The sequence below is a fragment of the Prenolepis imparis genome, unplaced genomic scaffold (genome assembly GCF_030444845.1).
Source record: "Prenolepis imparis isolate NDT839.2.m4 unplaced genomic scaffold, iyPreImpa1.0 SCAF_4, whole genome shotgun sequence".
NCBI classification, from domain to species: Eukaryota; Metazoa; Arthropoda; class Insecta; order Hymenoptera; family Formicidae; genus Prenolepis; species Prenolepis imparis.
This window is the reverse complement of record NW_028141162.1, coordinates 14,378,933-14,406,152: the sequence shown is the minus strand read 5'-3', so window position 1 is coordinate 14,406,152 and position 27,220 is coordinate 14,378,933. Positions and strand designations below refer to the sequence as shown.

Sequence of the window (27,220 nt, the reverse complement as noted above, 5' to 3'; positions counted from 1 at the left end):
ACCAATTATGCGGGCTGTTACACGTACGTGAGAATTCTCGATTCATCGCGATAGAGCATTTCGATATAAGCGTGTGCTCACCTGGGGAATTCGAGATATGGAGAGAAATTAACGCGATCCAATCTCGTTGAATTTCTTTAGACGGACCCCAGGTGCCGTTTATATATTATAATTGAAATCTCTCATATCTTATAGTTTTTTTCACCCTGATGTAAATTATTCATTGTTTTGCACATCCACGCTTGTAATCTCGAACGTATTATATTCAATTTTCTGAATATTCGCGTATTTAACTTAATATGTTTCTCTATCTCACCTCGGATCGAAGGATTTCACATTCTCCCCCAGTTCGATTAATGCTAGCTGCAAGATCGTCTTTTCGGTGGAAAAAGTTTCGAGTTTAGCTCCGTCAGGATCAACGGCGAAATTAGCGGAAGTCGAAGTTTCCGAAGCGAATTTTCTCCGTCCCGGCCATGCCATAACAGCCGGTCGCAATTTTTCGCTAAATTTGTCCCAACCCATTTTACTCGAATCGTCGTATCCTTCCTCCCTTTCGCTGTGTAATTTCTGAGACAAATCTCAAAATTACCTTTCGCGGCGCGAATCAACGCCTTTTGTGAAGCGAATAGTCTTTCCGCGGATTAACTAAATGTACGAGTTCACGAGTGCGACGGTAAAATTAATCCTCCGATGCACTTTGAGAGTTAAAATAATCCTATATGCTTCCGCGAAATCTTCTCGCGAAGTACAATTTTAGTTATACTTATCCACATTATTTGGATTATTCCAGTAATAAAAAGACTAGTTATTATTCTCTCTCTTCTCTCTTTAAATTATTATTTTTGTTATATGTAAAATTTTTAGAAGAAAAAAAATTTGTTTTAATTTGCCTTTCGAATAGTAAAAATTGAATTTTAGCATCAATGGATTTCTATCTTCTTCAATAACGCGAGGAATTAATGTCGCAACTAGAGCGTTCGGTGCTTTTAGGACGGTTTACTATTCGCGCTGTAAAGCGCACCCGGGTTTCGATCGGTAACTTTGTAAAGGTAATCCATCGGATTTTAGTGTCGTGTAATAAAATCGTCGCGAATCGTTCGGGGTTTCGTGCGCGACGGCGCAATTTCGCGCGTCGAATGAATCCTCTCGGAGAAGGGAGAGAAGTCACGGGGAAAGGGCTTTCTCCTCATTCGGTGATGCGGCAGCTCGCGTTGCATCACAATCGAACAGATGGTAAAGCTCGTCCAGGGTGCGATCGTTCGTCCACGAGGATTGCGAAACCATCGAGTGTCGAATATGTTTGCAAGCGATCACGTGCGAGTTCTTCCTTTTTTTCTCCCGATTGCATTCGGATTCAGCTGCGCAGCGCGTGCTGAATGGTATAAAAGTGACCGAGTTTCCAAAAAAGATCTGCGAAATTGCGTCTATAGGTCTCACCTGAACGCGAACGTTGCGGATAAATATTTTACGGCAATATAATATAATATATAATCACATTTTATGTTACGATTACGAACCTGACACGATTTGATTTGATATGATATAATCTGCGATGATATTCTGTGTCAACAGGATATTTGTCAATATTTTAAATTGTGTGAAAATTATCATCATTATTTTTTTATCTTACGTTCTTTTAGTAATTAAAATATCAAAGTACCATTATGGAACAATGTCGATTTCTGATTTGATTCAAATAAAAATGTATATTGATCCAATATCTGCACTTGTCATTAATTTTATAATAATTATATAATTAATAACGATCAATAATAAACAATGAATAATAATATCGTATCATAAATATCATAAATAATATCATAAATTATACGATGAAAATTCATTGTGTAATAATGTTCTCTCTATTTACTAATAATGTAATGAAGATCTACATGTGTTTATAAGAGAAATTTGAACTCTGATAAATAATAAGTGATTTAAAGACATATAAATGTACAGTGATTATAAAATTAACAAGTTAATGATACTATAATTTTGATGATTGCTTTTATCAAAAAATGACTAGGTAATTGTAAGTTTAAATAAAAATAACTTTTTTTTATTCTAAACATACTTAAAAAAATGGTATATTAGTTTTGACGGAGATAATATGGTAACATTATAATAATCACTTAATTTAATGTAAAATGAGTTGTGTAAATACCAAAAATTAAGTAATTTCGCAATCTGAATTGAAATTCTTTTTGACCCTCTTTCGCCAAAAAGCGATGAATAAACTAAGCAAATACGAAAGAACGCAATCCCATGCCGCAATCTAGTAGCATTACACGTTGAAAGTATAATTAATTTCATCCGAGAATTATTTTACGAGATTTCTGAAAAATGTTATTACAACGTTCTGACTATATGCCTGGCTTCTTGAAGTTCGCGAAAATATCTCGTTTCGTGCGGAATATGTTAGGTAGCGTGTCCGGTGGTGGCGTTATACCTTAGCTGCGGGATAAGGCTTTAATTAAACGAAAGGTAATTTGCTTAAGTGAGTGCGGCGCTTTTCGAGGCGCGCATATATATTCCGGGACAAATTTCGTCGCGCGGTTTCTTTGTAGCTTTTGCGACAACGGGTTGCACAGAACAAGGCTCGGCTAATAAAATGAAAATTTTATTCCATTTACACATTCCACCACCTCCCTACCCGCGTTCTCCATTGTTCCCGCATGCTAATATTCATGAAGATCCTCACTTCGCGGCTTCGCGTTTTTACAATTAAAGAATATATAAGAATTTAATGCACTAGAACGTTTGCCTATGTATGTGCTTCGATTCTGCAGAAATGTCTCTTTTAATCGTTCGCACATTTTTCCTATAGAGTATACGGTGGTAAAACATTCCATTGATTTTAATACGTTTCATATATATGTATTTTAAATCGCTTGAAAAAAATGTTATTTAATAAATCAATCAATCAATCAAGTTTCTTTTTCTGCTTTTACGCTTGACACAATATGCAAAAAAAATATGAGATATCTTTTTCGAATTTTTTTCTTATTATCGAATGCGTACATGTTTTCTGTTATCGTTGCGGAAACGTCCGAGCTTCCATCAGCCCCGTCAGCAACCGTTGAAAGGAAGACAGTAAGCAATATTTTACGTATTACGACAGATAGGCGGGGGAAAATAAGCAATATATTCTGCATGAATATATTTTGTTGACTGACCGCAACGATACGTCAGAGCGGAGAGTTTCAACCGATGCGAAAGCCTCGAGGCGCTTCTGATATCGGAAGTATTTCGAATACTTGGAGAATATCGGATACCCAAAAGCTAGATGTATACAACGCCTCGAATTACAAGTAGCTTCGGGATTTCGAGACGCAACTCGATGCTCTGTATGCATTACCATTGAAATACCATGGAAAGTCCACGTCCATCCTAAATGTATTCGCGTTTTATCTTTTATATTCGCGCGAAACCATCATCGCGAAACCGATCCGCGCGCTACAATAGTTACTCAATATAAGCTATTACAGTTTATTGAATACGGTCGTAAACATAAATCGCAGGCTTGCCGACTTTTTGCGCTATGTCAATAAAAAATATCAGATAAAATTATCGAGACAAATAGCTGTCACTCTCTCGTAAGAAATAAAAAAAAAATTATGATCCTTCGCAAATGATTAATAATATACGTGCTACAGGTTTCTGGTACATCTGTTTTTAGTAATTTTCACTCTTGTAAAAATTGTGTAAAAATTAGAGAGAGAGAGTATGTGAGATACTCAAGTTAAACCCTAAGTGGATAAGAGGCTCGGTAATAACGCCCTTATGTTATACTTAACAAGAGGGTTAAACGTTGGCTATGCTCACGGCGATCATAGCGCACCGATGCACTAGCGAGATGCGGTATGCAAAATCAGCAGGAAGTGCCTGGCGAAGTGCCTCGCGGATATGAATTAGAGAGACTCGAGTACGCTGCCACATGTCGGGAAGCGGAAGTGGCGGCGGTGACGATGACAGCGGCTGTGGTGCACGGCAGAGATGCTGCGGTGGCACTCATATGGTGAATGGTGAATGTCTGAGTGACTGATCAGGCATCATTGATTCGAAAATGAGGAAGAAAAAAAAGATGCTTCCCATCAAAAATTAATATTCGACCATATTAGTCCCTTGAATGCAAATCTGATTTAAATATTCGACTTTTACGCTGAAGATATGCAGGTCGAAAGAAAACAGGTACATTCGCAAATCGTGTCAGGCAATTATTTTGCTCCGTCGTCGACGATTCATCATATTGAGAAAATGTTCATCGAGTTATCCATTTAGGCACCCTTGGAAGAGTTTTTAGTCGCGCCGCAGTCTAGCTTTTCTGTCGAGATGTAACTGAAAGAGTGCGACGACCCGCAGCGACAATGGCAGCAGAAGTTGAATAAAATTCCAACGTATACAACATAAAATCGTCGACGGCAAGACAAATCGATGATTTACGTCATTTGGCTGTCTTTGTAGGTGTACATGTACTTCGGGAGAAAATACGCCTGTCTCTTCTTGGTAGAAGAAACGCGGAGAACTTTGAATATAAAGGACGCGCTCCGCTGCATCCCCTGACTTTTATCTATTTTCATTTTCATACGAGTGTGTGTTTTTTATAACGCGTCGACGATTTGACTTCGCGATATCGTTGCGTAATGCTTCGCGCGATGGCATAACACGTTATCCTTATCTGCGATTATCCTGCGAGATTTTTCGCACACGCCCTCACGGTTAATCCTGGCGAGGTGAAATGCGCGGAGCAGTACCGGGCATGCTTTTTACATTTGCGCAGTAAGCCAGCTAGTCTACGCCGTATACGATTAATCTGCTTTAACGTAGAAAAATAAATCAAGAAGGCGAGAATAAATGGGGGTGTCGCTGGTCGAGAGGGAAGTAATAAAAATTACGCGAAAGGGGAGCGCGGAGGAAAAAGAGATGCAGATTCTCGCGCGCGACTCGGTCCGGCGTCTCGATTAAAACTTTTTTCGCGAGAAGAGAGAGTACGCACAATATGTCGAATAAAAACATCACGTTTCTGTATATATATATATTCTCTCTATCTGATGGAAGAGTCGTCGGATATAGCGAGCAGTCTCGGAGTAGTTCGAAATAATTAAAATAATTCGCTCTTCCGTCGAAGATGATTTTTCTCTCCCGTCTCTCGATTCACTCTTCCGCTGCAAGTGCACCATTTTCCCCCCTTTGTTCTCTCATTAAACGCGTCATTATTATAATAGCTGTAATTTCCCTTCATAATGGCTGAAAATTTCGTACGATTCTGAAATAGAAATCTCATGGATTGGCGTACGCCTGTCAGAATGAAACTATCGGACCTTGAATGAGTTCGCGTAAACGGGAAAGGAGAGTATAATAGTATTGACTGGAGTGGGAAATAATTGTCGCGTTTAAGGCTGCACTGCTATTACCTCGTCGTGCACATCGCATAATAACTGTAATTTGCAATATTAAAAATTAATTTCCTAGTTAGAATATATCCCTGTTTCCGTTTTGATTTTCCGATGGAAAAGATGCTAATGAAAAAGGAGAGGAACAGAGAAAAGCATAACAGAGATAAAATAAAAAAAAATTATAATTATAATAAACTTTGTTCGGGTAGACGTAGATTCATTACGATGTTTGCGAGAATTAATTCTCCTTTAATTTTCCGCAATGCGTTACTAATATATATATATCCCAGAATCTTTGTCTCGAGATAAAATTACCGAGAAATGGATTCAAGAAGAAGATAACACCGTTGCCCCCCTATTGTTAATTATATTTGCCCTCGCGGGAGTTACGAGCAACGGTAGCTCGTTTATTACACAATCTAATTATCGAGCCTGGGCACGATCTCTTTAACAAAAGTGGACAGATGTTAAACAGCCGGAGAAGAGGGGGGAGAACGAAAAAAAAAAAATAAATAAAAAGAAAAATAATATTCGCCGGTGGATCACTGTGAATCATCCAGTGACCGCTTCCTCGCGAAATCCCATTAGCCGTCTGGTCTCTATACGCGTTCTATGGCGTTGACCCTCGCATTTACATATGCGGCGCAGGAAGCGTGGCCCGCAAAAGACGTCTAGCGATACGGACGTGCAGTAAATTATGACGAAACCTAAAACGGGAAGACCGCATGATAAACTAATTAGCCGGGGAAATTAGCGAGTATTCTCTTTCTCTCTCTCTCTCCACCAACTTGTTTGGTGAGCCGCTCCGCCGTGAGAGATTTCTAAAACGTTATTAAAAGCTTGTTTAGAAACAAGTTTCGTGATCACAAGGGGATGTCTATTCATCAACGAGACAGAGATGGCTATTGTTATAATGCAATATAAGATTAGTGTTAATTGAGATATATATTTCCCGAAATAGAGTTGATTAAACGCACAGCAATATTTTTCATATCGAAATTCATAATCAGAAGTTATCAAGAAGTTTTTAACATATTGATTATATGACAATTGTAAACATAAAGAATATGTTATATAATTTTTTAATATAAATTTTTAAAATGTTATTCTTTTTTAGTAGCATGCAGAAAATTTTAGTAAAAAATTGTTATACATTTTCTGTCATTATTATTTTTATCTCGATTTTCTTTATTTACAATCCGCTTTGATAATCCGCTATCAACTATCCGTGAATTTTGCACGCGATAATTACGTGAGATTATCGCGAGGATGCGCTTGTTACGTTGTCACAGTATAATCGTTAGCACGTGCGAATGGCTGGGTGTAATGATTGTATCAGTGATTTCACAGCGTTAAATGCGTACGAATACCATCGGCTCACGCATGTGACAACTGTCTAGTGCGATTTTGACGCAGTCGTTTGCGGTCCAGACTTCAGTTTATCGTCACTGGTTATCGGATACGTATAATGTACGACAGATTGTACTGTCGCTTGAACGTCATAGTAGATCCGAATCCGCAACGTGCGCGCGTAAACAAACGTAACGTTGATTTCACCGAATCATGTCAACAGACTAATGTGTCGATAGGATATTCTCAATTTTTTTTAATCGCAAATTTCTTGATCAAATAGTCTTCCTCTTTATAAAAAAAGGAAATTAATACGTATCTAATCAAGATATAGCAAAATTGAAGTTCTATCTCTGAAGTTTTAATTGTCTGAATATATTTTTAATTTTTGATCAGAAAAAACTCATAAAAAAGAGATATTAATAGTTCGAGTTATCTTGGGGCTTGCTTTCGACATTTTTTCCTACGATTGCAATTGTATGCCATGTGGAAATCCATATCTATATTTTCAATTGGATTCGAATTTCGGCGTTTTGATATACGATGAAGCTGAACTGGGAACGGGTATCACTGCTGGGGCGATTGCATTTATTCGGCGTTCGGCGGTGTCGGACTTCAAGTTCCAATTACAAAAGTCATTATTATTCAAGATGCGGTTGCTCTGCGGAGTTGTATTATGTCCATACACGGCCCCAGCGTTTGTTACACGAGGCGCGAGCGAATTGTGGAAAACCTATTACAGTACATCTCGATTCGATAGTATATGTACATATTTAGTGGTGGTTGTGAACCAACAGTTCTCAAACTGCAGCAGATAGCAACAACACTTGCAATTAGCGGTTGAATCATTTACCTATTATGCGATTTTAATACGCTATAATGCCTGCGACACTTGCAATGAATAATTCCAATTGGGAACATTTGTAGAGAAAAAAAATAAGTAGTTAAATGAACCAATTACATAAAAGTGTAAAATTTCTTCAAGAGTAAATGATAAATAAAATTTTCCAATTTTTACGCAAGCTCTTCCTTTCAGCTCAAAGTATACAAATTATGTGTAACTTTGATGTAATTGGCAAGAGAGAGAAAGAGAAAAACTTTTAATTTATCCTTATAAAAGTTTCGCACTTTCGTCTGCTATTGGTGCGTATATTTGCTTCATTTTCCTTCTCATTATCTCGAATTTTCTAAATTTTTATGAAAAAATTTAAAGTTAGATAAGTAAATCTTTCATCGAGAGCACTCTTCTGCCGTATCCATTTTCGATTAACTCTAACAGACGCAATTAGCCGACTTGTGCGCCAATTCGAAAGCAGTCAATCGCACACGACACTCGCAATGTACTCGCGATAAGTTTGTCGACCGAAGAGGAGCCGAGAGAGGGTGTGTTGGACGCGCCAGTCCATATAATCCGAATTAATCTAAATTTACGGGAGTTAACGGTTACGGTTCACGGGGCGTTGTGCACCCAGCGCGCACACCCGAAACTCAATTCAATTATATCATATATCTCGTAAAGAAATTATGTTCCATCAAAAAATTGGGATCCTGCTTTTTTCTCTACTCGTGAATTCGTCGCGAAAAACATCGCAATTGCGAACATTCGAGTTAATCACAAACGCATAAATAATTTCTCTAGACGTATGTATGTAATTTAATTAAGTAGAATTTTCGCGCTTGTTAACAGTCCGTCCCACACGGACTTATTACTTGTTTAAAAATAATGATTTTCTAGACCTAGTCATCGCATCATTTTCATAATGATAATTCAATTTGCATCGGCCACTCAAAACTCGGATCGTGCATTAATTTTTCATTTTTACGCGACTCGAATTTATTTGCATATTTTTTGTCAGCATGCGTATCATTAAAATATTATGTATTTGACACGATCAACGTGGACGAAAATTATACTAAACGAAACGAGCGATGCGTTAAAAGGTTCGCTAACGTGGAGGATAGTTTGGCGACCTCGTTAATAGATCGATGGTGATCTTCAATCGACGATCGTACTTGTAGTCACGAATATATCGAATGAGAATCTGCTGATCCGTTAATCTGTCGATCTCGCTCGCGCGAGTAATTAAAGAATTTTGTGCTTCCCATAACGGGAGCCACTTCAATCGGCTTTGCTCGAACTAATTAACTTTCGTCGATGAAAATTATCAACCGCATCAAAAATCAATTGGACGATCATGCGATTGGAGGATGCGGATATCATTATTTCAGAGTATCGTACATCAGAAAGTTCCATTATCATTTGTCAATTTATAAAATAAAATGTATAGTTCATTATAATGGAATCGAAATCTACATATTTATATATGTATATAATATCACAAAAATAAATGCACATTATTTTATGTATACGAGATCTATATAATAAATGTTAATGAGTGATTATATCCCATTAAAAAATGTAAGGTTAATCAAATTATTTGTGATTCCATATTTTTATATTTATAAAAGTTATGATATGTCGTGTAAATCTGCATATTGCATCGACAATAAATGGAACTGGCGTTTTCAGATGTGACGACTGTATTTATGATCATCGCTTTTGTCGAGAAAATCAATCACATCGGATAAAAAAAAGCGTCCCCGCGATAATAATAACCGCACGCGATTTTCCTCTCATTGCACATCTAATTATTTGTCATGTCAGCAAACGGCACGTTTACATTCTGAGCGCACCTTATATAATCGTTCGAACAAATTCGCGAATTATTCCGCGCGGACATGGCACATTCGTCAATTTCCATATAATTGACATTTCATGCTAATCTCGCTTAAACGGCAGTTTTTACGGAAAAGTCATTAAACGCGCAACACATTTCGCACAAATCCATGATGTACGATCGGGAAAGAAAAATAATATCTTCAGAAAAATTTAAAATTATATTCATAGTTCGGGAAATTGCGAAATTTTAAATAAAGATTTAAATTAAATAACGGCATAGCTCGTTCGTAATCTTATATGACAATCAATTTTTAATTGCAAGTTGAAGTTTTTAAATTTTATAAATATTTGGTAAGCACAACATTTTTTATAAGTCTAAGAAACATGGAATGAAGCATATAGAAAAATGTAATGTTGCATGTAATTGCATATAAAGACATAGTTAAAATTCTTTTTTATATCGTTTTTTAAATGGTTAATTTCTTTCTATATAATTTTGATCAAACTTACAAAGATTTTTAAAGTAACACATATTAAAATAATAAGAGAATAAAATATTATTTTATATAATTTATTCCAATTATAAGCTCTTTTAATTACATACATCGAAAATTTACTCGTAGCCAGGATTCAAAAAGAGGGAGTAAAATTTTAGCAGAAATTAATTGAAATCAGCGAACGCCATTATACTCACATAAAATATTCAATAAAAAATAAATGTGCAATAAAAATCGTACGATAAAAATTTTCATCCTGCGAGTAAAGGTGCAAATACGAGAAGTTTAACGAGTACATATAATTCATGTTCAACTGCAGACAAGTGAAATGCAAAAAGGGAGTTATTTTCTTTTTTCTTTCCACAAGTAATCGGATTCTGATAAAATGCACACGTGCATCTAAGAGCTCATCTAGTGCCACACAAAATGTATGGAAAATTGTATGCACACTATATCGCGTAGAACAGTGAAAGAAAGAAGAGAATTATCATTGCTATAGAGCTTGTGCAATCGAGTATAAGTTATATACAGATTGATGAAATAATATTTTTTATTCTTTTATTATTTTAATATTAGTGTCTTTAATGATCTTTATAAATTTGATTAAAGTCATACATAAAGAAATTAATTAATTAAAAAAATTATATAAAATTAAATGACGATTATGGTGTTAAGGCCTCTTTAGAGGCCTTCAGACAGTTTATAATTAATTTACGATACTCAAGATATATTTGCGAATTCAAGATAAAATTTTAATTATAATTTTGTGTTATATATTGTATACATGTATCCGGAAATATTTTTCATTTGTATTTTACGTGTCCAAATTTTTTCTTACATGATACATAAAATTTATAAACAAAATTCTGTCTTGAATTTCGTTTGCGAATTATAGTTCGTTTAAAGAGGTCTTTAGACAGTAAAACGGTTGATTATTATTACATCTCCGAGATCGCGCGCGCGCGCAACAAAGTTGTCGGCGCATTAATTACGCTTGCATTAATGTAAAACAAGCTCGTAGCATTGTTTTGGTCATTTCGAGTTGCGCCCGTTGAAATATGCTTGTTTAACGACTCGGCGATGCCGTAAATTTCCGATTGCTGCTGTGCATAGCATTGCGCGACGCATTCGAAACAGAATATATGAGACTGCCAAATAATATCTTTGTGACTCGTTCGTTTAATTAGATTTGCAATTTCGCAATCTTTTTAAATAATTCTTGAAAAGAACAAAATTTTCCAAAGTACATCGCATTACATATTTCGTATTCTCTATCACATTACGCGATCTCATTAAAACGATATATTATACATACGTATATCGCTTGATTATTATGATTAATTTCCATGTTAATATTTCATGTGCCGTTTGTGGTATTAATTATCATTAAGAGGAAATGTAGCGTAAGTCTTTCGACATAATAAAATTTTAAACACATCAACGTAATTGATTGCGTCTGTCGTTATTAAAGATTATCCGCTTTAAATGCAGCTGGCGAAGTTGCATTTCACAAATAGCATCGAAATTTCGCGAGAGAGAAAAAGGGAAGAAAAGAATCCCATCCTTATCTTGAAAAATTTACAATAAAAGGCACAAAATAATCACCGAGCATGTTGGTAGCTCGTCGTGGAAAAATATCTGCACGCATGGTATACGTGCCCTGCTACTCGAGAGAACAGTTTTCTTCGGGAATATCTACAGTTGGAGGAAATCGTACCATCACATCGTTGAAAAGGGTGGACGTTGGATGGGTCGGACCTCGGCGCGGAATTGTATTATGTTTCGCTAGAGCCGGTATAACAAAAACAAAATAATAATCGGCTGGTGTCTGCCCAGCTGTCTACAAATTACAGGCATACTTTATCGCAATCTCTTGTTCGCGTTTTTTTTTTTTTTTTTTTTTTCGTTTACGCCTTTTATTGTTAAGCTACACATTCAACGAAAACTCCCTATCCCGAAAGAAATATGTCAAATGATTATACTTTTCAGAAATCTTTTTCAATAGTGTTTAATTACCCTACATTCATTCGGCAAAAATTAATTGTAAGAAAGTGAATTTGGAATTACGTTAATATGAAAAATGTAAATAAATATGATAGCATTAAAAAAAATTGTTTTTAAATGAATTTTTTTACGTTTTTATATCGAGAAAATATTTATATTTAATTATATAATTATTAATTTAATGCTATATAAAAATTATGCAAATCTTCTAATACGTAAGCGTCTAAACAATTAAATTAAAAAAATTGTTAAAAAATGATAGTTTAATAAGGCCAAATATATATATATGCTATTTATTATTGATTACTATTTTCTCAACCACGGAATTAAACGAGAGCCGCGAGAATACGCGGTTGGGGTTTTCTTGCGGCTGACTATAAGTCGAGTTCGATCACTTACGAGGTCAGCAGAGTATACCGTGAGCCTTTCTAGCAGCCTGCACGTTCTGCCTTTCATCTTTGCGAGTCTTTCTTCCACTGGATATTACGCTTTTTCGTGGACCCAGGCAGAAAACGCGGCGCCGTTGGCGATATCGGGCTATTTCTATACGTTATCAGACGATCACGTAAGGCGGACGGAGAAACTCTAGCGAAAAACACACCATCTATGCCGGACAATAAAGCCGACAATGTGTCTCGTGTATGATTCACGCATTCTCTATTAAATCACTCGCTTCTTTAGGATAGAATAAAATCTTCGATTTATTTGCGATGTAATTGAATGTATGATCATTGTTAATAAATTCACAAATATATGATGAAATATTTGTTAAAATAAGACTCACATTAGATATTACAATCAAAATCTGAATAGCTCAAATCTCTGATAAATTAAATCTCTTTATCTAATTTTCCTTAATTTTTGTGGCTTAATAGAGGACAGAAAAGAGGACAGTAGAAAAAGAAATAAAATAAAATAAAGCTTTCGAATTTGAAATGAAAAAAAGAACGCAATTTATTATCGAACCAAATTGATAAATGGATTGCGGTGACGTTACACGAATGTAATAACGACCGTGAATTAAAATTTACCTCGGATTTTCCGGCTAGGAGTATCGCTTTAATTTTAATTTCCTGCGAGCACGCGTGCGAGAAGATTAAATCGTCAGCAAAGGGATATTCCATGCGTGAAAGGGTTAATGCACTGTGATAAATAAAGGCCGGGGTATATATCGTATCCCCCCCGGGAGAAGTGATCGACGCATGTATAGGGATTATCTTGTCGCGTAGATCAGTTATGGCATTTCTGACGAACTTACCATTGATCACATGTACGTTGACACTCGCTCTCTCCGCCACGGTAGGAACGCAACTGTAGTTTCCGGAGTCACCGGGTTTCGCATACGTGATCCTCAATCTGTCACACACAAAAGATAATAATTTATCGTTAAACTGTACGTAATACATGTAACTCGCACTGTGCATATCTGATTTTTGCCATCATGTGTGTATTAAATATTTAAGTTGAACATAGTAAATACGATATAAATATATTGCAAGACTCGAATCTTTATTGTTTATACAACAATAAAGATCGCACTATTTTCAATTAAATATAAATGTTGTTTTCACATTTATATATATATTTCTTTATTCTGTTTATTTTTTAGTAATAAATGTCGAGCATCTAAAATAAAATAACTTAATTTTCAATTTTTTTACTGAATTTATTTGCATGTTGCACGTGGGTTTAATTAAAACATTTTTTTTAAAAGATTTAAATTAAAATAAAATAAAAGAGATTAATCTATATCAAAGAAAAGGGTATAATAAAGAGACGAGTGACTTATATACGGAGGCAGAAAATTACTCGGTCGTTAAAGATGCCAGATATGAAAGCAGCCTTTTGAAGCTTGCTCTGTGGAGTTTTCTCATTTCTCTCGCAAGCGTTATCGAAAGAAAAAAAAATTATGAAGATTCATAAAAATATGAAAATAAAAATTTGATTTTTAAAAAATAATATATTTAAAATGTGATAAAAATAAAATTAATGCGGATATGAACATTTCCATGTACGAATTCGATAAAATATATCATTTTACCATTCACAGAATTGAATGCAGACTGCCAGGAAAACTTTCGTACATAACGTTCTAAACTATTACATTTTTTTACTTTATAATTCACATATATCATGAAAAAATTTCGTACTTTTGTGGAATTTTCAAAGGTATTCATAATTTACAACGAGATCGTTATCACGCGTTCCCATGCCATATACGTTAGTGGAGTATAGTTTCGTCAGGACATAAAGTACAGGATCATATAAAATAACTAATGATGCAACTAACAATAAAGTATCGTTATTTCAGTGATAATTATCCAACGACGTTACTAGCGGCAACGATCCAATTATCCATCCTGCTTTCTGCGTAATGCATCGTGCATACTTTTGTCGAAGGTATCCGTGAAATGCAAATTGCATCCTGTTACGTAATTCATAATGCGATTTGGAGGTATTTCTATTATAGTTATAGATAGCGATCATACATAAATGATGCAAGATAAAAAAAAAAAAAAAAAATTGCGTCATCCAAAAATAAGATTACAAAGGATATTGATTTAAATAGAATGATACATATAAACATATTTTCATAATGTAATTCATGCAAAAAAAAATTATGATATATATTGGCAGCAACTTTTAAAGATACTAACTATTATGAAATCGTGTTACAAAATAATTATTATTCATTTAATGATTATGACAGAATCGTTACAAGATTAAGAGATTTTTAATTTTATCGTCGAAATATCTTACGATATTTTGCTTCCTTATCGCAAACGTCCAAATTGATCTCAGTTTTTACGACCGTATAACATAATAGTGATCCCTTTTTCTCGCTCAGAGTTTACATTGCGTCCGACCAAACTTCGACCAACTCGTTCGACTGTAATAATCGAGGAACAGAGGAGCGGAGTATTTCTTTTTTTCCTGTTCGTTTTCCATTCTATTTGCTCGACACTCGTTACCGTTATGAACTGCAGTAAATCGATTTGATCGGATCGATAGGTATAGAAATCGGAACATGGGCTAAAGTTCTCGGGGTGTATCGCGTATCTGAAAGTTTTTGCAGGTGCTGCAAAAGCACAAGTCCTCAAATATGGGCATTAAATTGGTTCGAACGCGATGCACAGAGTACAAACGCAATACACAGAGAGATAAAATTTGGATTCGACATGAAGGTATATAAATAAACCGCAAGAGATAAAGTTAACCGCGTGAAAGTTAATTGACAGTCTGTCAACTTGACGAGAAATTAGTTGTAAAAGTAGTTTGAACACGTTCTGAATGATTCTGTTGCGTCAGAATAGAATTTTTTAATAAAATTTAAACGTTAAACGAATAAAAAAGCTATTCGAAAATTTTCTGACATTTTTACGGTTTTAAAATTCAATAATTATCTTTGCTAAACACGAAAGAAGTGTTGCAAAAATTTACCTCAACCGCGTTTTTCTCAGCATTTTTACTAGAAGAGAGAAAGATAAAAGTTTCTCATAAAAAGTTTTAATTAATCTCCAACAGATTTATCGATCACGAGATAATACCTATCTATCGCTTAATTATTCGGTAATTATTTTCACTGTTATAATCTCCAATATTTATTATGCATGCCATAATTGTCGTTTTCTAGATAAGAAGCGCCAAGATAAGTAGATACATAGTTTTGCTGCATCTATATAGAGATTGGTGGATTCACAAGTATATATAGGGTCATCCATTACACGATATATAACATCACGCGAAGAAGTTGCGCTGCTCCCAATAGATTATTGATTACTCATTTACTTCCCGTATTTCTCTCAGTAGTTAGCTTCATCGTGTAACGTCGTAATGCATCGCACTCGTGGGACCAATAACAACCGCTTAAGGTTACGTAACGCTGTCCCGCATATGCGGCTATACCGCCGCATTCGCGTGAACCAAATGTTTCGCGAAATAATTATTGCGATGCCGAGGCGCGAGACGGGTTATAGCAGATATCCTCCGATGGGATCCCGGGATAATGAAAACGTATAGCGACGCCGGAGACTAAGCTTCTCGACAACGAACACACCGTTCTTGGTATATGGGGGGATGGAAGGGAAGGTAATCTCGATGTGACGGAATAAAACGATATCCGGTTGCACATTATCGAAAGCTCGCACGATTTATGCGCGCGAAACTCTCAGACTTGAAAATCGACCTCGTAGATTAAACTCTCGCGCTTAACGTGAAATTTGAATATCTCGATCTCTTTATAAATGAGAATAATGTATTTACCGCGTCCTGGAATATATCATGTGCGACAATATTACTGCGGATAATATAATGCCTAGATAAATTTGTCATATCATTTTTGAAGCAAGAATTTGAATAGTTTAGAAGGAAACGCGAATTATAATTAATTGTTACATAAATTTAAAAATGATAACAGTGTAAATAAAATCTTAAATGTGTTAATTAATAAATCAAGTGTGTGTGTATTTTGTATATATTTTATATTTATTTTAATAAATTTTTGGAGATCGTTAAAGTTCTCTCAACCATTTTGACAGCGCTTATGTCTATTGTGAATAAATATATGCTCGCACGAAAATTTACTGACGGACCGTGTGGCACATCCGTGGGAATATTTCGACTGTGACCGCGTTACTTTCAGACAGTTATGTCAGATTTACCGAGAGCGGACGTGCGCACGACGGAAGTCGCGGGCCGGGCGGCTGGGCGGCAATTAATTCGCTTCTTGAGCCGCGGCCTCGTAAATTTGTCGCGGCGCGATGTGTAACGCGGAACGTCGTCGTGACAATCGTCAATCACGTCCAAAAACGGACGCGCGCGACGGACACAACGGCGACGGCGCAATATTTGGCCCGACACGTATAAGCGGTCCGGTCTAAACAGCTCTCGCCCGAAATGCGGGGCATGTCCGATGCGTCTTCACGGTGCGCAAGCCACGTGACAAAGGGCCCTATTTGTCTCGACGTTGCCCCGGACAATTAGAATAATCAGACGTCACGTGTGCGACGCCACGACGTCCTGACTCCTGGAATTCGTCTGGTTCCTCATTTTCGAATAATTTTTATCCCGAATACAAATTTCTATCGCAAATAAACGGAGTAAAGCACCAACGTTACACACCTTTGAGCGTTTTTTGTACATTTTTTGGAATATTTGTATCTTATAGAGTATACTTTTTTCGCGTTTGTATGTTGCAATTTTATATTTTAATTAGGTATATCATCTAACATTGCTATCTCATACAATATCTATAAATATCCTGAAGTTATAAAAAAAAGGATCTATATTTAAATAGATTTGAGATAGCAATATCCGTATCTAAGTATCAAAAATAAATTATCGCTTTTACTTTGTCAAGCGTTAATTATAATGGAACGAATGTGTTATATTTTGTCACCGCTGTTACCTGTGAATACACGTTGGTAGTGTGTGTGTGCATATTGTGCGTTTTTAAGGGGGCCCTGTAGAGCCGCGACGGGTATCGCGAAATAAATTAATTTGAGCGTAGGATCAGTTTTTCAAAGAGCCAGGACGACGTGTAGGACCGGCGGGACAACCACCCTGCGCCCCATTATTTCTCATTATTTTCTCTGGACGCGAGAGGGGATAAGCGGAGGGCCATTTATTTATTTCGCTGGCGGCGGCTCGAAAAAGATACGGTAACACCGTGTGCGATGAAATATTGTACGCGCGACAGACGATTCAACGAAGGATATCTTCGGAGCGAAGGTTTGGGGGAGGAAAGAAACAAGCATTCTGAACGAAAAACCGAAGAATAGGAATAATCCCGAATATTTGCCACGTGTAATGAGATCGCAAAAAGGGGGAAAAAAATAACTGAATAGGATGTAACATTTTTTTTACCCTGCCCTTTGGTCGAGTTTACTTTATCACTGCTGCATAAACTTGTTTTTACACCAAGTCTTCGAACAAACAATTTTACAAAATTACGGTGCGCATGTCGTTTTGGGGCGACACGCACTCGGTCGCGTTGTTCGTACATAGGAACCAGTTTTTAAAAATGCGCTGCGGGAACGTTGGGACAAAAATTGAAATATTTAAACTGTGTTAAAATGTAAGCGCTGCAAATATATGGCGCGCGCGCGCGCGTAATCTTCATTTTTTATTTAGTCGACGTACTCTTGTGCTCGACTGGAGCCGGTGTGAAAAATTAAATAGCACTTCGTATAACAATATCACACGCGAAGCGTGCACGTTTATGAGAGTTTCGCTCGGTGAGAGAAATGATGACTCTACATGTGCGACAAGCGTGACGAGTTTTTTTTTCTATTTCGTTCACAGCGCGCAAACGAGTTTCGCGCAAACTGAGTTTTTGATATTTAAAAAAATAAGTTATTTAAAAAATATATACGCGCTCTCTCTCTTCTCTCTGTAGTTCGCGAAAGAGAGGGACTATCACATACATAAACATTTATTTAAAATGCTTATAATGCGTATAATAGAAAGAATCGATTATCTCATTATATCTCATGATTTATTTTGGAAGTAAAGCACGATTTAGCTATAAAATTAAGCAATTAATTTTTTCATTCATACCTCGATGTGAGGGCGTCGCTCCATTCCGTCTCGACGGTTATGCGTGGTTCCGCCTCGATGTCATTTTCTGATCGCGGTGACGTCACTACCGCCTGAGAGCCTCGGAACCAGGCTACCGTTCCCAGGTCGTGAGGACCTTGCGACATGAGACACGTTAATGTCAAAAGACTTCCGGTCTTCACGTAGATATCCGGCGGACCGATTATTCTGGCTCGCGCTTCTGTAACAAAAAGCAAAAATTTTGTGATGAATATAATTAGGGTAGAGGAGAACTTTGAGAAAATAAAACATTGCAAACAATGCAGATACGTTCTAGAGACTTTAAAGAATTTGAAAATAAGAATAATTGAATTTGTCACGGCGATCACGTTTGTATAAATTCATCGCGGATTCGCGTTTGAAGAGATTTCGCGCCACGAAGAGCGAATTTTACAGGACGCGGCGAAATGCAAACATAAAACAGCGGCATGAGGGAGAAATAAATCGGTGAGAGACAGTTTTAATCGTCGAGCGCTCGTTTACGCGAGTTTACACGTGTTGCATCGAACTGTTCGATAAAGCCATATCGCAATGTAATAAAAGGTACGCGATTAAGTTGAAAAAAATTGATGGTGAGCCACCGATAACGGCGTTATTGCTGTTGCAGCGGGGTTCGATTAAAAGCACCGATAATTGATCAAATACGACCGATTACTTATGAGCGATTTTATAATAGTCGCGCGCGCCTGACGAGAAAACGTTTCGTATCCATTTGTGGATATCCATACGAAAAATACGGTCTATTTCATAAATTTGTAATTGCGGAGTGAACAATATTTATCCATTTTTACAAGCAGAGGCTTTGTAATATTTTAACGCGTTCGCGGTATACACATGTATTTTATATAATATACATTTTAAATCCGTAGCATTCGATCGCCATTCCCTCTATGTTTTTGATAAATAATAGTTTTTAACGCGGCGAACATCCCTTCGCGATTTGCAAGACGCATCGATGCATCATCTGCATAAAGGGGCGCTATGAAAAACGACGAGGCTGCACCTCGACGAGATATTCGATCGATAAGTCACATACCACGACTGTCCACTTTTCAACCTGGTGGATTCTCCGCGTCATGGTTGCCGGTTCGGATTTTATATCACATCACGATGACCGGGCGCATTCTTGCCGAGCTGTCATCCCGAGTCATAGAACCGCGCGTCTCGATTTTATCACACGCGGGCGGCAAAATGGATGTGTCGAATTTGAAGAAGACGCGTAGAAAAGCTCGGCCTTGCCGAACGATAAAAAGGACATTCAAGGTAAAACGTCGGTTTCACCCAGAAAGCGATCAACTTTTGCATCGACATGTTATAACATTACTAACTCCGAAACGCGCGCCCATCGGATTATATCATCGGATTATACGAGAGAGAGAAGCTCAACATACATAATATTATAATACCGATAAATTATACATGTACAGCCAGTGTTACGATACAATTAATTAAAGCATAATATTCATTAATGATTGACGATGAGTTTATTTATAATAATTTGCAATTTCAGGTGCATGGTCGTCGCATTTGCAGCATTTTAGGATTATAGATTGATTTTAAAATTTAATTAATTTCTTTAGTAGTTTTAATAACTTTTGACTTGATATTTATTAGAATCTAGTTTTACTAATACGAAAATAAAGAGAATTGTATATATTTCATTAAATATTATATTATTATCAAAAGAAAGATTATATGTTAAAGAAAGTTATTAATTAGTGATTAATCATAGATCATGTAATTCCATTTTTCTAAAAATATAACTATGAACAAAATTGAACATAAATATTTTATCTCGCTATCTGTATCTAGATATAAAATCTGACGTATCTAAAATCTATTTCATGTACGTACACAAATTCTTTAATATTAATAAAAATTTATTCAAAGAGCGCAAAAAAATAACAGTTAAATACATTGAAAAAAATATTAAAAAGATTTTTTTTTCATAGGACAATTTGAAGAGCTTATCTTAACAAGACTTTAGATTTTACCTTTACAGTTGTATAAGTCATGTTTAAAGCGATAGCCTTTTCGTCGTTTATGTCTTACTGAAAATCTTTTACGAGGTTTAGATAAGGTTTAGCCAAAGTTCACTGTGAGATCCCCGTTTGTAATGCAAAAGATGCGCTGACCGTATTCCGATAGGTCGTTTTTTTTCACTTTGAAAAGGGGCCATCAGTTTTACATTACGCTGTATTGGAGATTAGTTTCTTTGTGACCTAGCGACGTATCTATCTCTCGTTTCCTACTGTCTCCTACATAGTGTTTACGTTGCTCTGGATCGATAGTGTGCGAGGGTATTCTATACGGAGTAAGGAAAGATTTTATTTCTTAAATTTGTGTACACAACATGCAAATTTAAACTCGATGTTAATTCGTCGTTGCTTTGGAATAATGTAAATTTGTATTTATCCTTTATGAATAAAGATGATGGCTAATAGAAGATAATTGTAACAAAATTGAAAACTATTTTGGTAACGCACAATAATTTAAGAGAGCAGATGCAACAAACGCCGATAGTATCTGGGATGTAAAACATTGCATATTTTATTTTATTCTATTTTTCGATCCATTTTTCATCTAGCGCGAAATAAGATAATTTTAACGAAACGGGGAAACCCCCAGAAAATTACGGCTGCTTCAATGTGCATCTAATTGCACTCGCGTTACAACTGTCAGATACATAAATACAGCCGGCTGGAGTTAATGGAAGTTCAACGTGGCAAATAATCGATTCCAGTTTGCGGAATATTACGATGATGTAGATTACACGAATAATTCTCAGTTCAGTTGCGTATCAACGTCGGGCGGCGTACTTGCCAGGATAATTACTTCGCTTAACTCGTGCTTACGTTTGGAATAGTAACGATATTGAATTAATACTTGTTAAGTTTTATATATATATATATATATATATATATATATATAATTTTCATTGCATATTATTTCAAAGGAGAAATAATTTTCAGACTTATACATACTTCAAAGTTAGAATTATATATGTTTATGATACGTTTAGGTATTTATATTCGATCAGAATCTTTTCAATTGAATAGAGTTCGCGATTGCAAATTGATTACTCAATAATTTATTAAATTCTGAGTAACACTCTGAATGTGTTATCTGAGTAATTTTTCGAATATCCAGCAACAGTAAAATATCTGTTAAAGCACACACACACAGGCCCTAGACGGTCAATATTATTGTACAATAATATTGAAGCAGGCCCTAGACGGTCAATATTATTACACATTAATATTGTACAACATAATATTAATGACACCTCTCTATACAGTACATTAACAGCGATATTGCGCAATATATTTCAACAAACTTTTGATTGAGACAATATATACAAACCTTCAATGTAACCTACAAACAATCAATAATATTGTGCAATGTCAAATATTTATGCAATAATATTGACCGTCTAGGGCCTATATACTTAAAACTTATGAAATAATAAGGAACTAATTTTAATTTGTATTTCACGAATATTCATATCCCCGATAAAATGTTGCCTTCAAACACATTAATTAGACGTAATTATTAATCTTCGTTAATGATGCTTTTGTTATAATTAATATTGCTCTCTCCTCTCTAAACAGAGACAATGCAATATTACATCTCTCTGTTTAAGATTACGCATTTCACGATCTTCGTCATATATAGCTTTGTCTCTAAACTGCTCACATTCATGTTTGCCATTCACTACGGCTAAGGAGAAATTGTGTCGGGTACTGAGTGTCAGTACAGTAATAGAGAACAGATTCCAATTTACAGCGCGTAGGAACAAGGAGCCCTTAGGTGCAGCTAATCCGATGTACGGAACGGCGAACACGGATGTATCAGCCGTTTAAGCTGCTTAACGTCAAAGTGACTCGAGATGCCTCCAAGTAGGTTCAAGTGTGTGTAACTTGTTTTACCGTATAACACGTGTCATCCAGACGGCTGCAAATAATGTGCTCATACTACTCTTTGAATATACATTGTTAAAAGTTTTGCCGATGAGAGAGAGACGATATGACGCCGACATAACAATGTTGTAATATAAGTATTATATCGTAATAACATTTCTTCAATTTGTTAAAATATCGTTTAAAGTTTGCTACGCACCAGAAAATTCGCGGCAAGTTTATGTTAAATTTGAGAAATTTGTTATAAAATATTGAAGTGTAGCCAAAGTTTCAGAAACTAATACTACTGTATTCATATTTTGCGTCGTTTCTGAAACACGTTATACATATAAATGGTAACATCACGATATGAGAACTAAATCTAGTATCGAAAGAGCTGATCTAGTCAAACACACCGTGGCCTCTCGTCGGAAGTTCGTATATCTGATGGCGTGACTTATTACTTCGCGACTATCCGTCTCCGGTACACTTATTTTATCTTCTATAGAATTCTCGACCAATAAATTGGCGAAGTTCCGTTCAGGCGAGCTGAATCACGCGTGGTATGGATTGAGTTCTCAGGTATATCTGTCGCGCGGTGACTCTCGAACTCATCCCGAACTCGGTTAAAGTCGCGCTGCCGATAGGTAAGTTTCCTCGGACGTTGTTAAAGTTGGAAACGTAATAAATTCAATCTCTGGATGTGGAACGTCCAGCTTTTTCAATGGTTCAAAATACACGGCGACCGAAAATTAACGATAAAATATATTTTACCGAAATGACTGACGAAAGCGAGGATAAGAAAAATAATTTAGTGATACATATATCTATATATATATATAAATATAATTTTTTATAATTTATTTATTATTATTATATCGTTCAATGAGTTTAATCAAAATCATGCAATGATTATAGTTTCGAGAAATTTTTTTCTATCGCTTTATTTCTTCGTGGAATCGATAAAATTTTTTTCCGATATTATAAATAAATTTAATGGTTAATTTTTAATTGCTTAATCAATAATGATAATTGCTGTATATTAGATTTGAAATTTATTCATCCAGCACAATTTTATACGAAATAAAATATCAATCAAGAAATAATTTTAGTATAATTATATCTTTCTTTTTTTTCTTTTTAAAATTTTTAAAATGATTTTCACTACTTTTTAAGATGATATGTATATTACTTTCTAGATATAAGAAAAATATTAATTTATGAAGAAGCATAAAAATAATTTTAATAAATTAAATTAATATAATTAAAAAAAAAAAGAAACATTTTTTGTTACTCAAAATTTGTTTTTACGTTATTAAAAGGATACTATTTGGAAAAGCGAGACTATTTACATAAACCAGTTACATACTAGATGTGACGCAAGAACTACATTTCTCATCATGCAAGTATCGCTCATGAAATGTCAATATGAATCTACTAGCTTTTATACATGTGGTTTATTTAATTTTCGCATCAGCAAATTTGAATTCGACATTTCGTCGCGCGATGCACCAGTTATTGCTGATAAAAATACAAACGCGTTTCCGCCGGATATATTTTCCACGTGCTCAGCAAATATGATTTATCGTCGTTTTATTCGACGACCCGCCCGTTTGCGTCAGCGGGTTATCGGCAAAAATCATTATTGAATCCTTAAAAGTGAACATTAGTCTCATTCGCTGACACATTATTGCTCGCTATTCCGCGAGTTCCGCGCAATATCATATCTCGCGAGAGATCCTGGATGGAATTCTTTTTTTCCTCGCATGAAAGATGTAAGAAATCACGGGAATATTTTAACTTTGGTCAGCGGCCACGATTTATTGCCGTATCGACGGCAATAAATTATTTATCGATTCGCGCCGCGATTGCTCCGTTATAGCGATATGTGAAGGTTCACGGACCCGGGAAGCTATCGCGCACATTTCCACGCGAAATAGTAAAATCTGGAATGTTGCCCGGATATATCTGGGTTAAAGGTTAAGTCCACTTTCAGTGGACTTTGTGCCGGAAAGATACGCAGTATCATTTACTCGACGACAAGATCGCATTCCGAGTCCGGCATGAAACTGCGCTTTAATCGATTTCATTCCTTTCCGCTGAAGTGGCGTCGCATACTTTCCGACAATAGAATGTATGTACATACACACACTCGATAGAAAGGTATGAAGTCCAGATTGCGCCTGGATGATCGAAGAGAAGGCAACCTTTGTGTCCGTCGTACTCGCGTTTCGTTGCACTGTCGCTATTCTTTTTCCCTCATTGGAAATATTTCATTGAGGCACATGGAAAAAAGGGGTCTGTCTCTCTTGTTTTATTTTACATGTAATTTCTCTATTTTCTCACTGTACGTACCGTACTCCATTGTACGTCTTGTCCGAGTAAGTCAAGATAAAAAAAAAGAGAAGAGAGTTCAATTGGTTACGACATTTCTACGCTGATAAAACGCATCAAGTTATTTTTTCTAAATTATTAAGATATTATTTAGAGTGGTGGAGCCTTTTCCCGAAATTCACATTTTCGGTATATTTGTATATATATAGTCTTTTTTATGTTAAGACCTCGTTTCACGGAGAACGATGCAGTCTCGTCGGTCGACTCGGTAGACGCGCGCGTTTGTCTTGAAGATAATAAGCCGTGTGGTCGTGTTTCTAAGTTCGCGCGGTTGCGATTTAGCGGCGCACGGTGAATTTATGCGGAAGTCCGGGATGGGCTGGTAATACCGGGACCGCGGGAAGTGAATTATTCGACCTCGGGGAGAGCGGGCGGCCGGGCAACTCCCCGAACGAAGGAATACGAACAATCGTCGCTGATGAAAATCATCCGGACCCCGGATCGAGTTCGACAATGGGGCGGGAGAAACTCGGGAGAGAATCCCGGGGCGACGACGACGACGACGACGACGACGAAAAACTCGACAACGCTTCTCGCAATTCGCGCGCGTTAACGCCTTGGGACAGTTTGCTCCTAACTGAAACGCAAAACATTACCGAATTGCAACCGTGAGGAAACTTTTCCGGGGCAAAAACAACCCCCGGTTGCGCTTTTAACGCTGTCACTCGCCGAAGGCTGCGCTCGTCCTCGTAAGTCTAAATAGCTCAGCCAAGCTCATCCTCGTCCGTTTTCAAAAGGAGAGATTATTACGTTGAGAACAAAAGATTCTTCAGACTGAGTATATTGATATGCGGTGGAGTGCTTTGTGGAAGATTTATAGCGTCATGAATCTTTCATAGATTCTACCGGATTCTCAGATACGTAGATTTATCGTACCGCAAATTATCAAGTTATAAACGGGAGGGATTCGTATAAATTATTGGCATTTTACAGCCACTTTTTCGAATCATTAAATTTGTAGATGTATATATTTTGTTTTTAATTTTTAAGAAATTTATTCTCACATTTGTGCTGCACGCGATGCAAATTTATTTAACAAATTTTCCTTTAGCACGAGGAAAATTTAGGACCGCTAGTCATCATTTATAAATTGGTAATCGATATTTATTGCCGCAAACTATATAGCGAGAGAAACTTTCTAGAAGAGAGAGAGACACACGATTCTTACAAGATTCTCTCTCCGGGTATTTACATGGGACGGGTAAAATAGTTCTTCTCAAACTTCAATTCTCAGCGATTCTTCTTCCCGGGCGTTAATTTATTCACGCTCGTGCATCAGCACAGACGTGGTGTGGTGGTGCGATCGAACACCCGGATGCGATCGGGGATCGTTCCTCATCCGGCATGCAACGGCGCCCGTGGAACAAAAGATATGTCAACCGACCCTCGTGGACAATATACGGGGTGGCGAATAGCGGCCATTAGAAGCAACGAAACAGTAGGTAAATGCATTCTGGCGCGGGTACGTGTTGTGTCCGATATAGAAAGGGCGGTGACACACGCACATATACACACATATATACGCGAGCAAGCACATACATCCTTTCTCTCACTCTCCTTCCCGTGTTTCCCCTCTCTTTTCCCTCATCAACCTTTCATCGCACTCTCCTTCTCTCTCGCTTGAACAGTCGTCCGTGTATTAATTATCTCGTTACGCGACGCGTTCCACGGCTGGTCCCTGTAATTTATGCGATCTATTCGGGTTGTGTTCACACTCATCGCGTTGCCACGCGGCTATAACCCCCTCGTCGATTTTTTTCGGAGCCTTTTCAAATTTCCTGGCAACGATCCCCCGTTAAACGAATCGATTACCGCCAATCGCGACGAAATAAATTATCTCTTTCAATAGATTATTGAAAATAAATATCGCAAAGTTTAGTTTTGCTTTAAAATTTGATTTATAATGTCAGTGTTACAATTTAGCAAATGCTATATATTTTCTACCTTCTATTCTTATTCATTTTCTCTTGACTGTAAAAATTATAATAGTCGTACTTTAACAATGACCAGTAATCGAAAATAATGTTTATATCTCATCAGAATTTTTATATTTTTAAAGTAATGTTTATAATTGGAAATAACCAAAGGAAAATCGATGATTAAATTATTTAACTGTCATCAAGTTTCCTCAGTCGCAAGTATAACTACCTATATTTTAAAAAAGTTATAAATTACAATTTTTTTCTGTTAACAATACCCGTTATACAAAATTAATCCTATTGCTTACACAAAGAATATAATTTCTCTCTCACATATATATATATTTAAAAACGAGAGCTTTGAATCGTCGGATTAGCTTAATAACGTGATCGATTCAATTTCAGATAACCCGAGAGATAGTAATCATTGCGAAGACCCTCCTGTACATCCGATATAATTTTAATTACCCATAACTTTCGTCGC

At 36.3% G+C, this 27,220-nt stretch overlaps 1 protein-coding gene and 1 long non-coding RNA gene across 2 annotated transcripts in view; one reads left to right on the top strand and one right to left on the bottom strand.

Annotated features, from left to right (window-relative positions):
- Dpr1 (defective proboscis extension response 1) overlaps window positions 1–27,220 on the bottom strand; it is a 322,483-nt gene that overhangs the window by 19,564 nt on the left and 275,699 nt on the right. The window contains exons 4-5 of the mRNA XM_083035845.1: window positions 18,486–18,705; window positions 13,186–13,283 (exon numbers count right to left, since the gene is read on the bottom strand). Coding sequence (XP_082891971.1) covers window positions 13,186–13,283; window positions 18,486–18,705 — 318 coding nt within the window. The remainder of the gene's footprint in view (window positions 1–13,185; window positions 13,284–18,485; window positions 18,706–27,220) is intronic.
- The window catches only part of LOC145934934 (uncharacterized), an 89,464-nt gene that overhangs the window by 43,994 nt on the left and 18,250 nt on the right, over window positions 1–27,220 (top strand). The gene's annotated exons all lie outside the window — the stretch shown is intronic.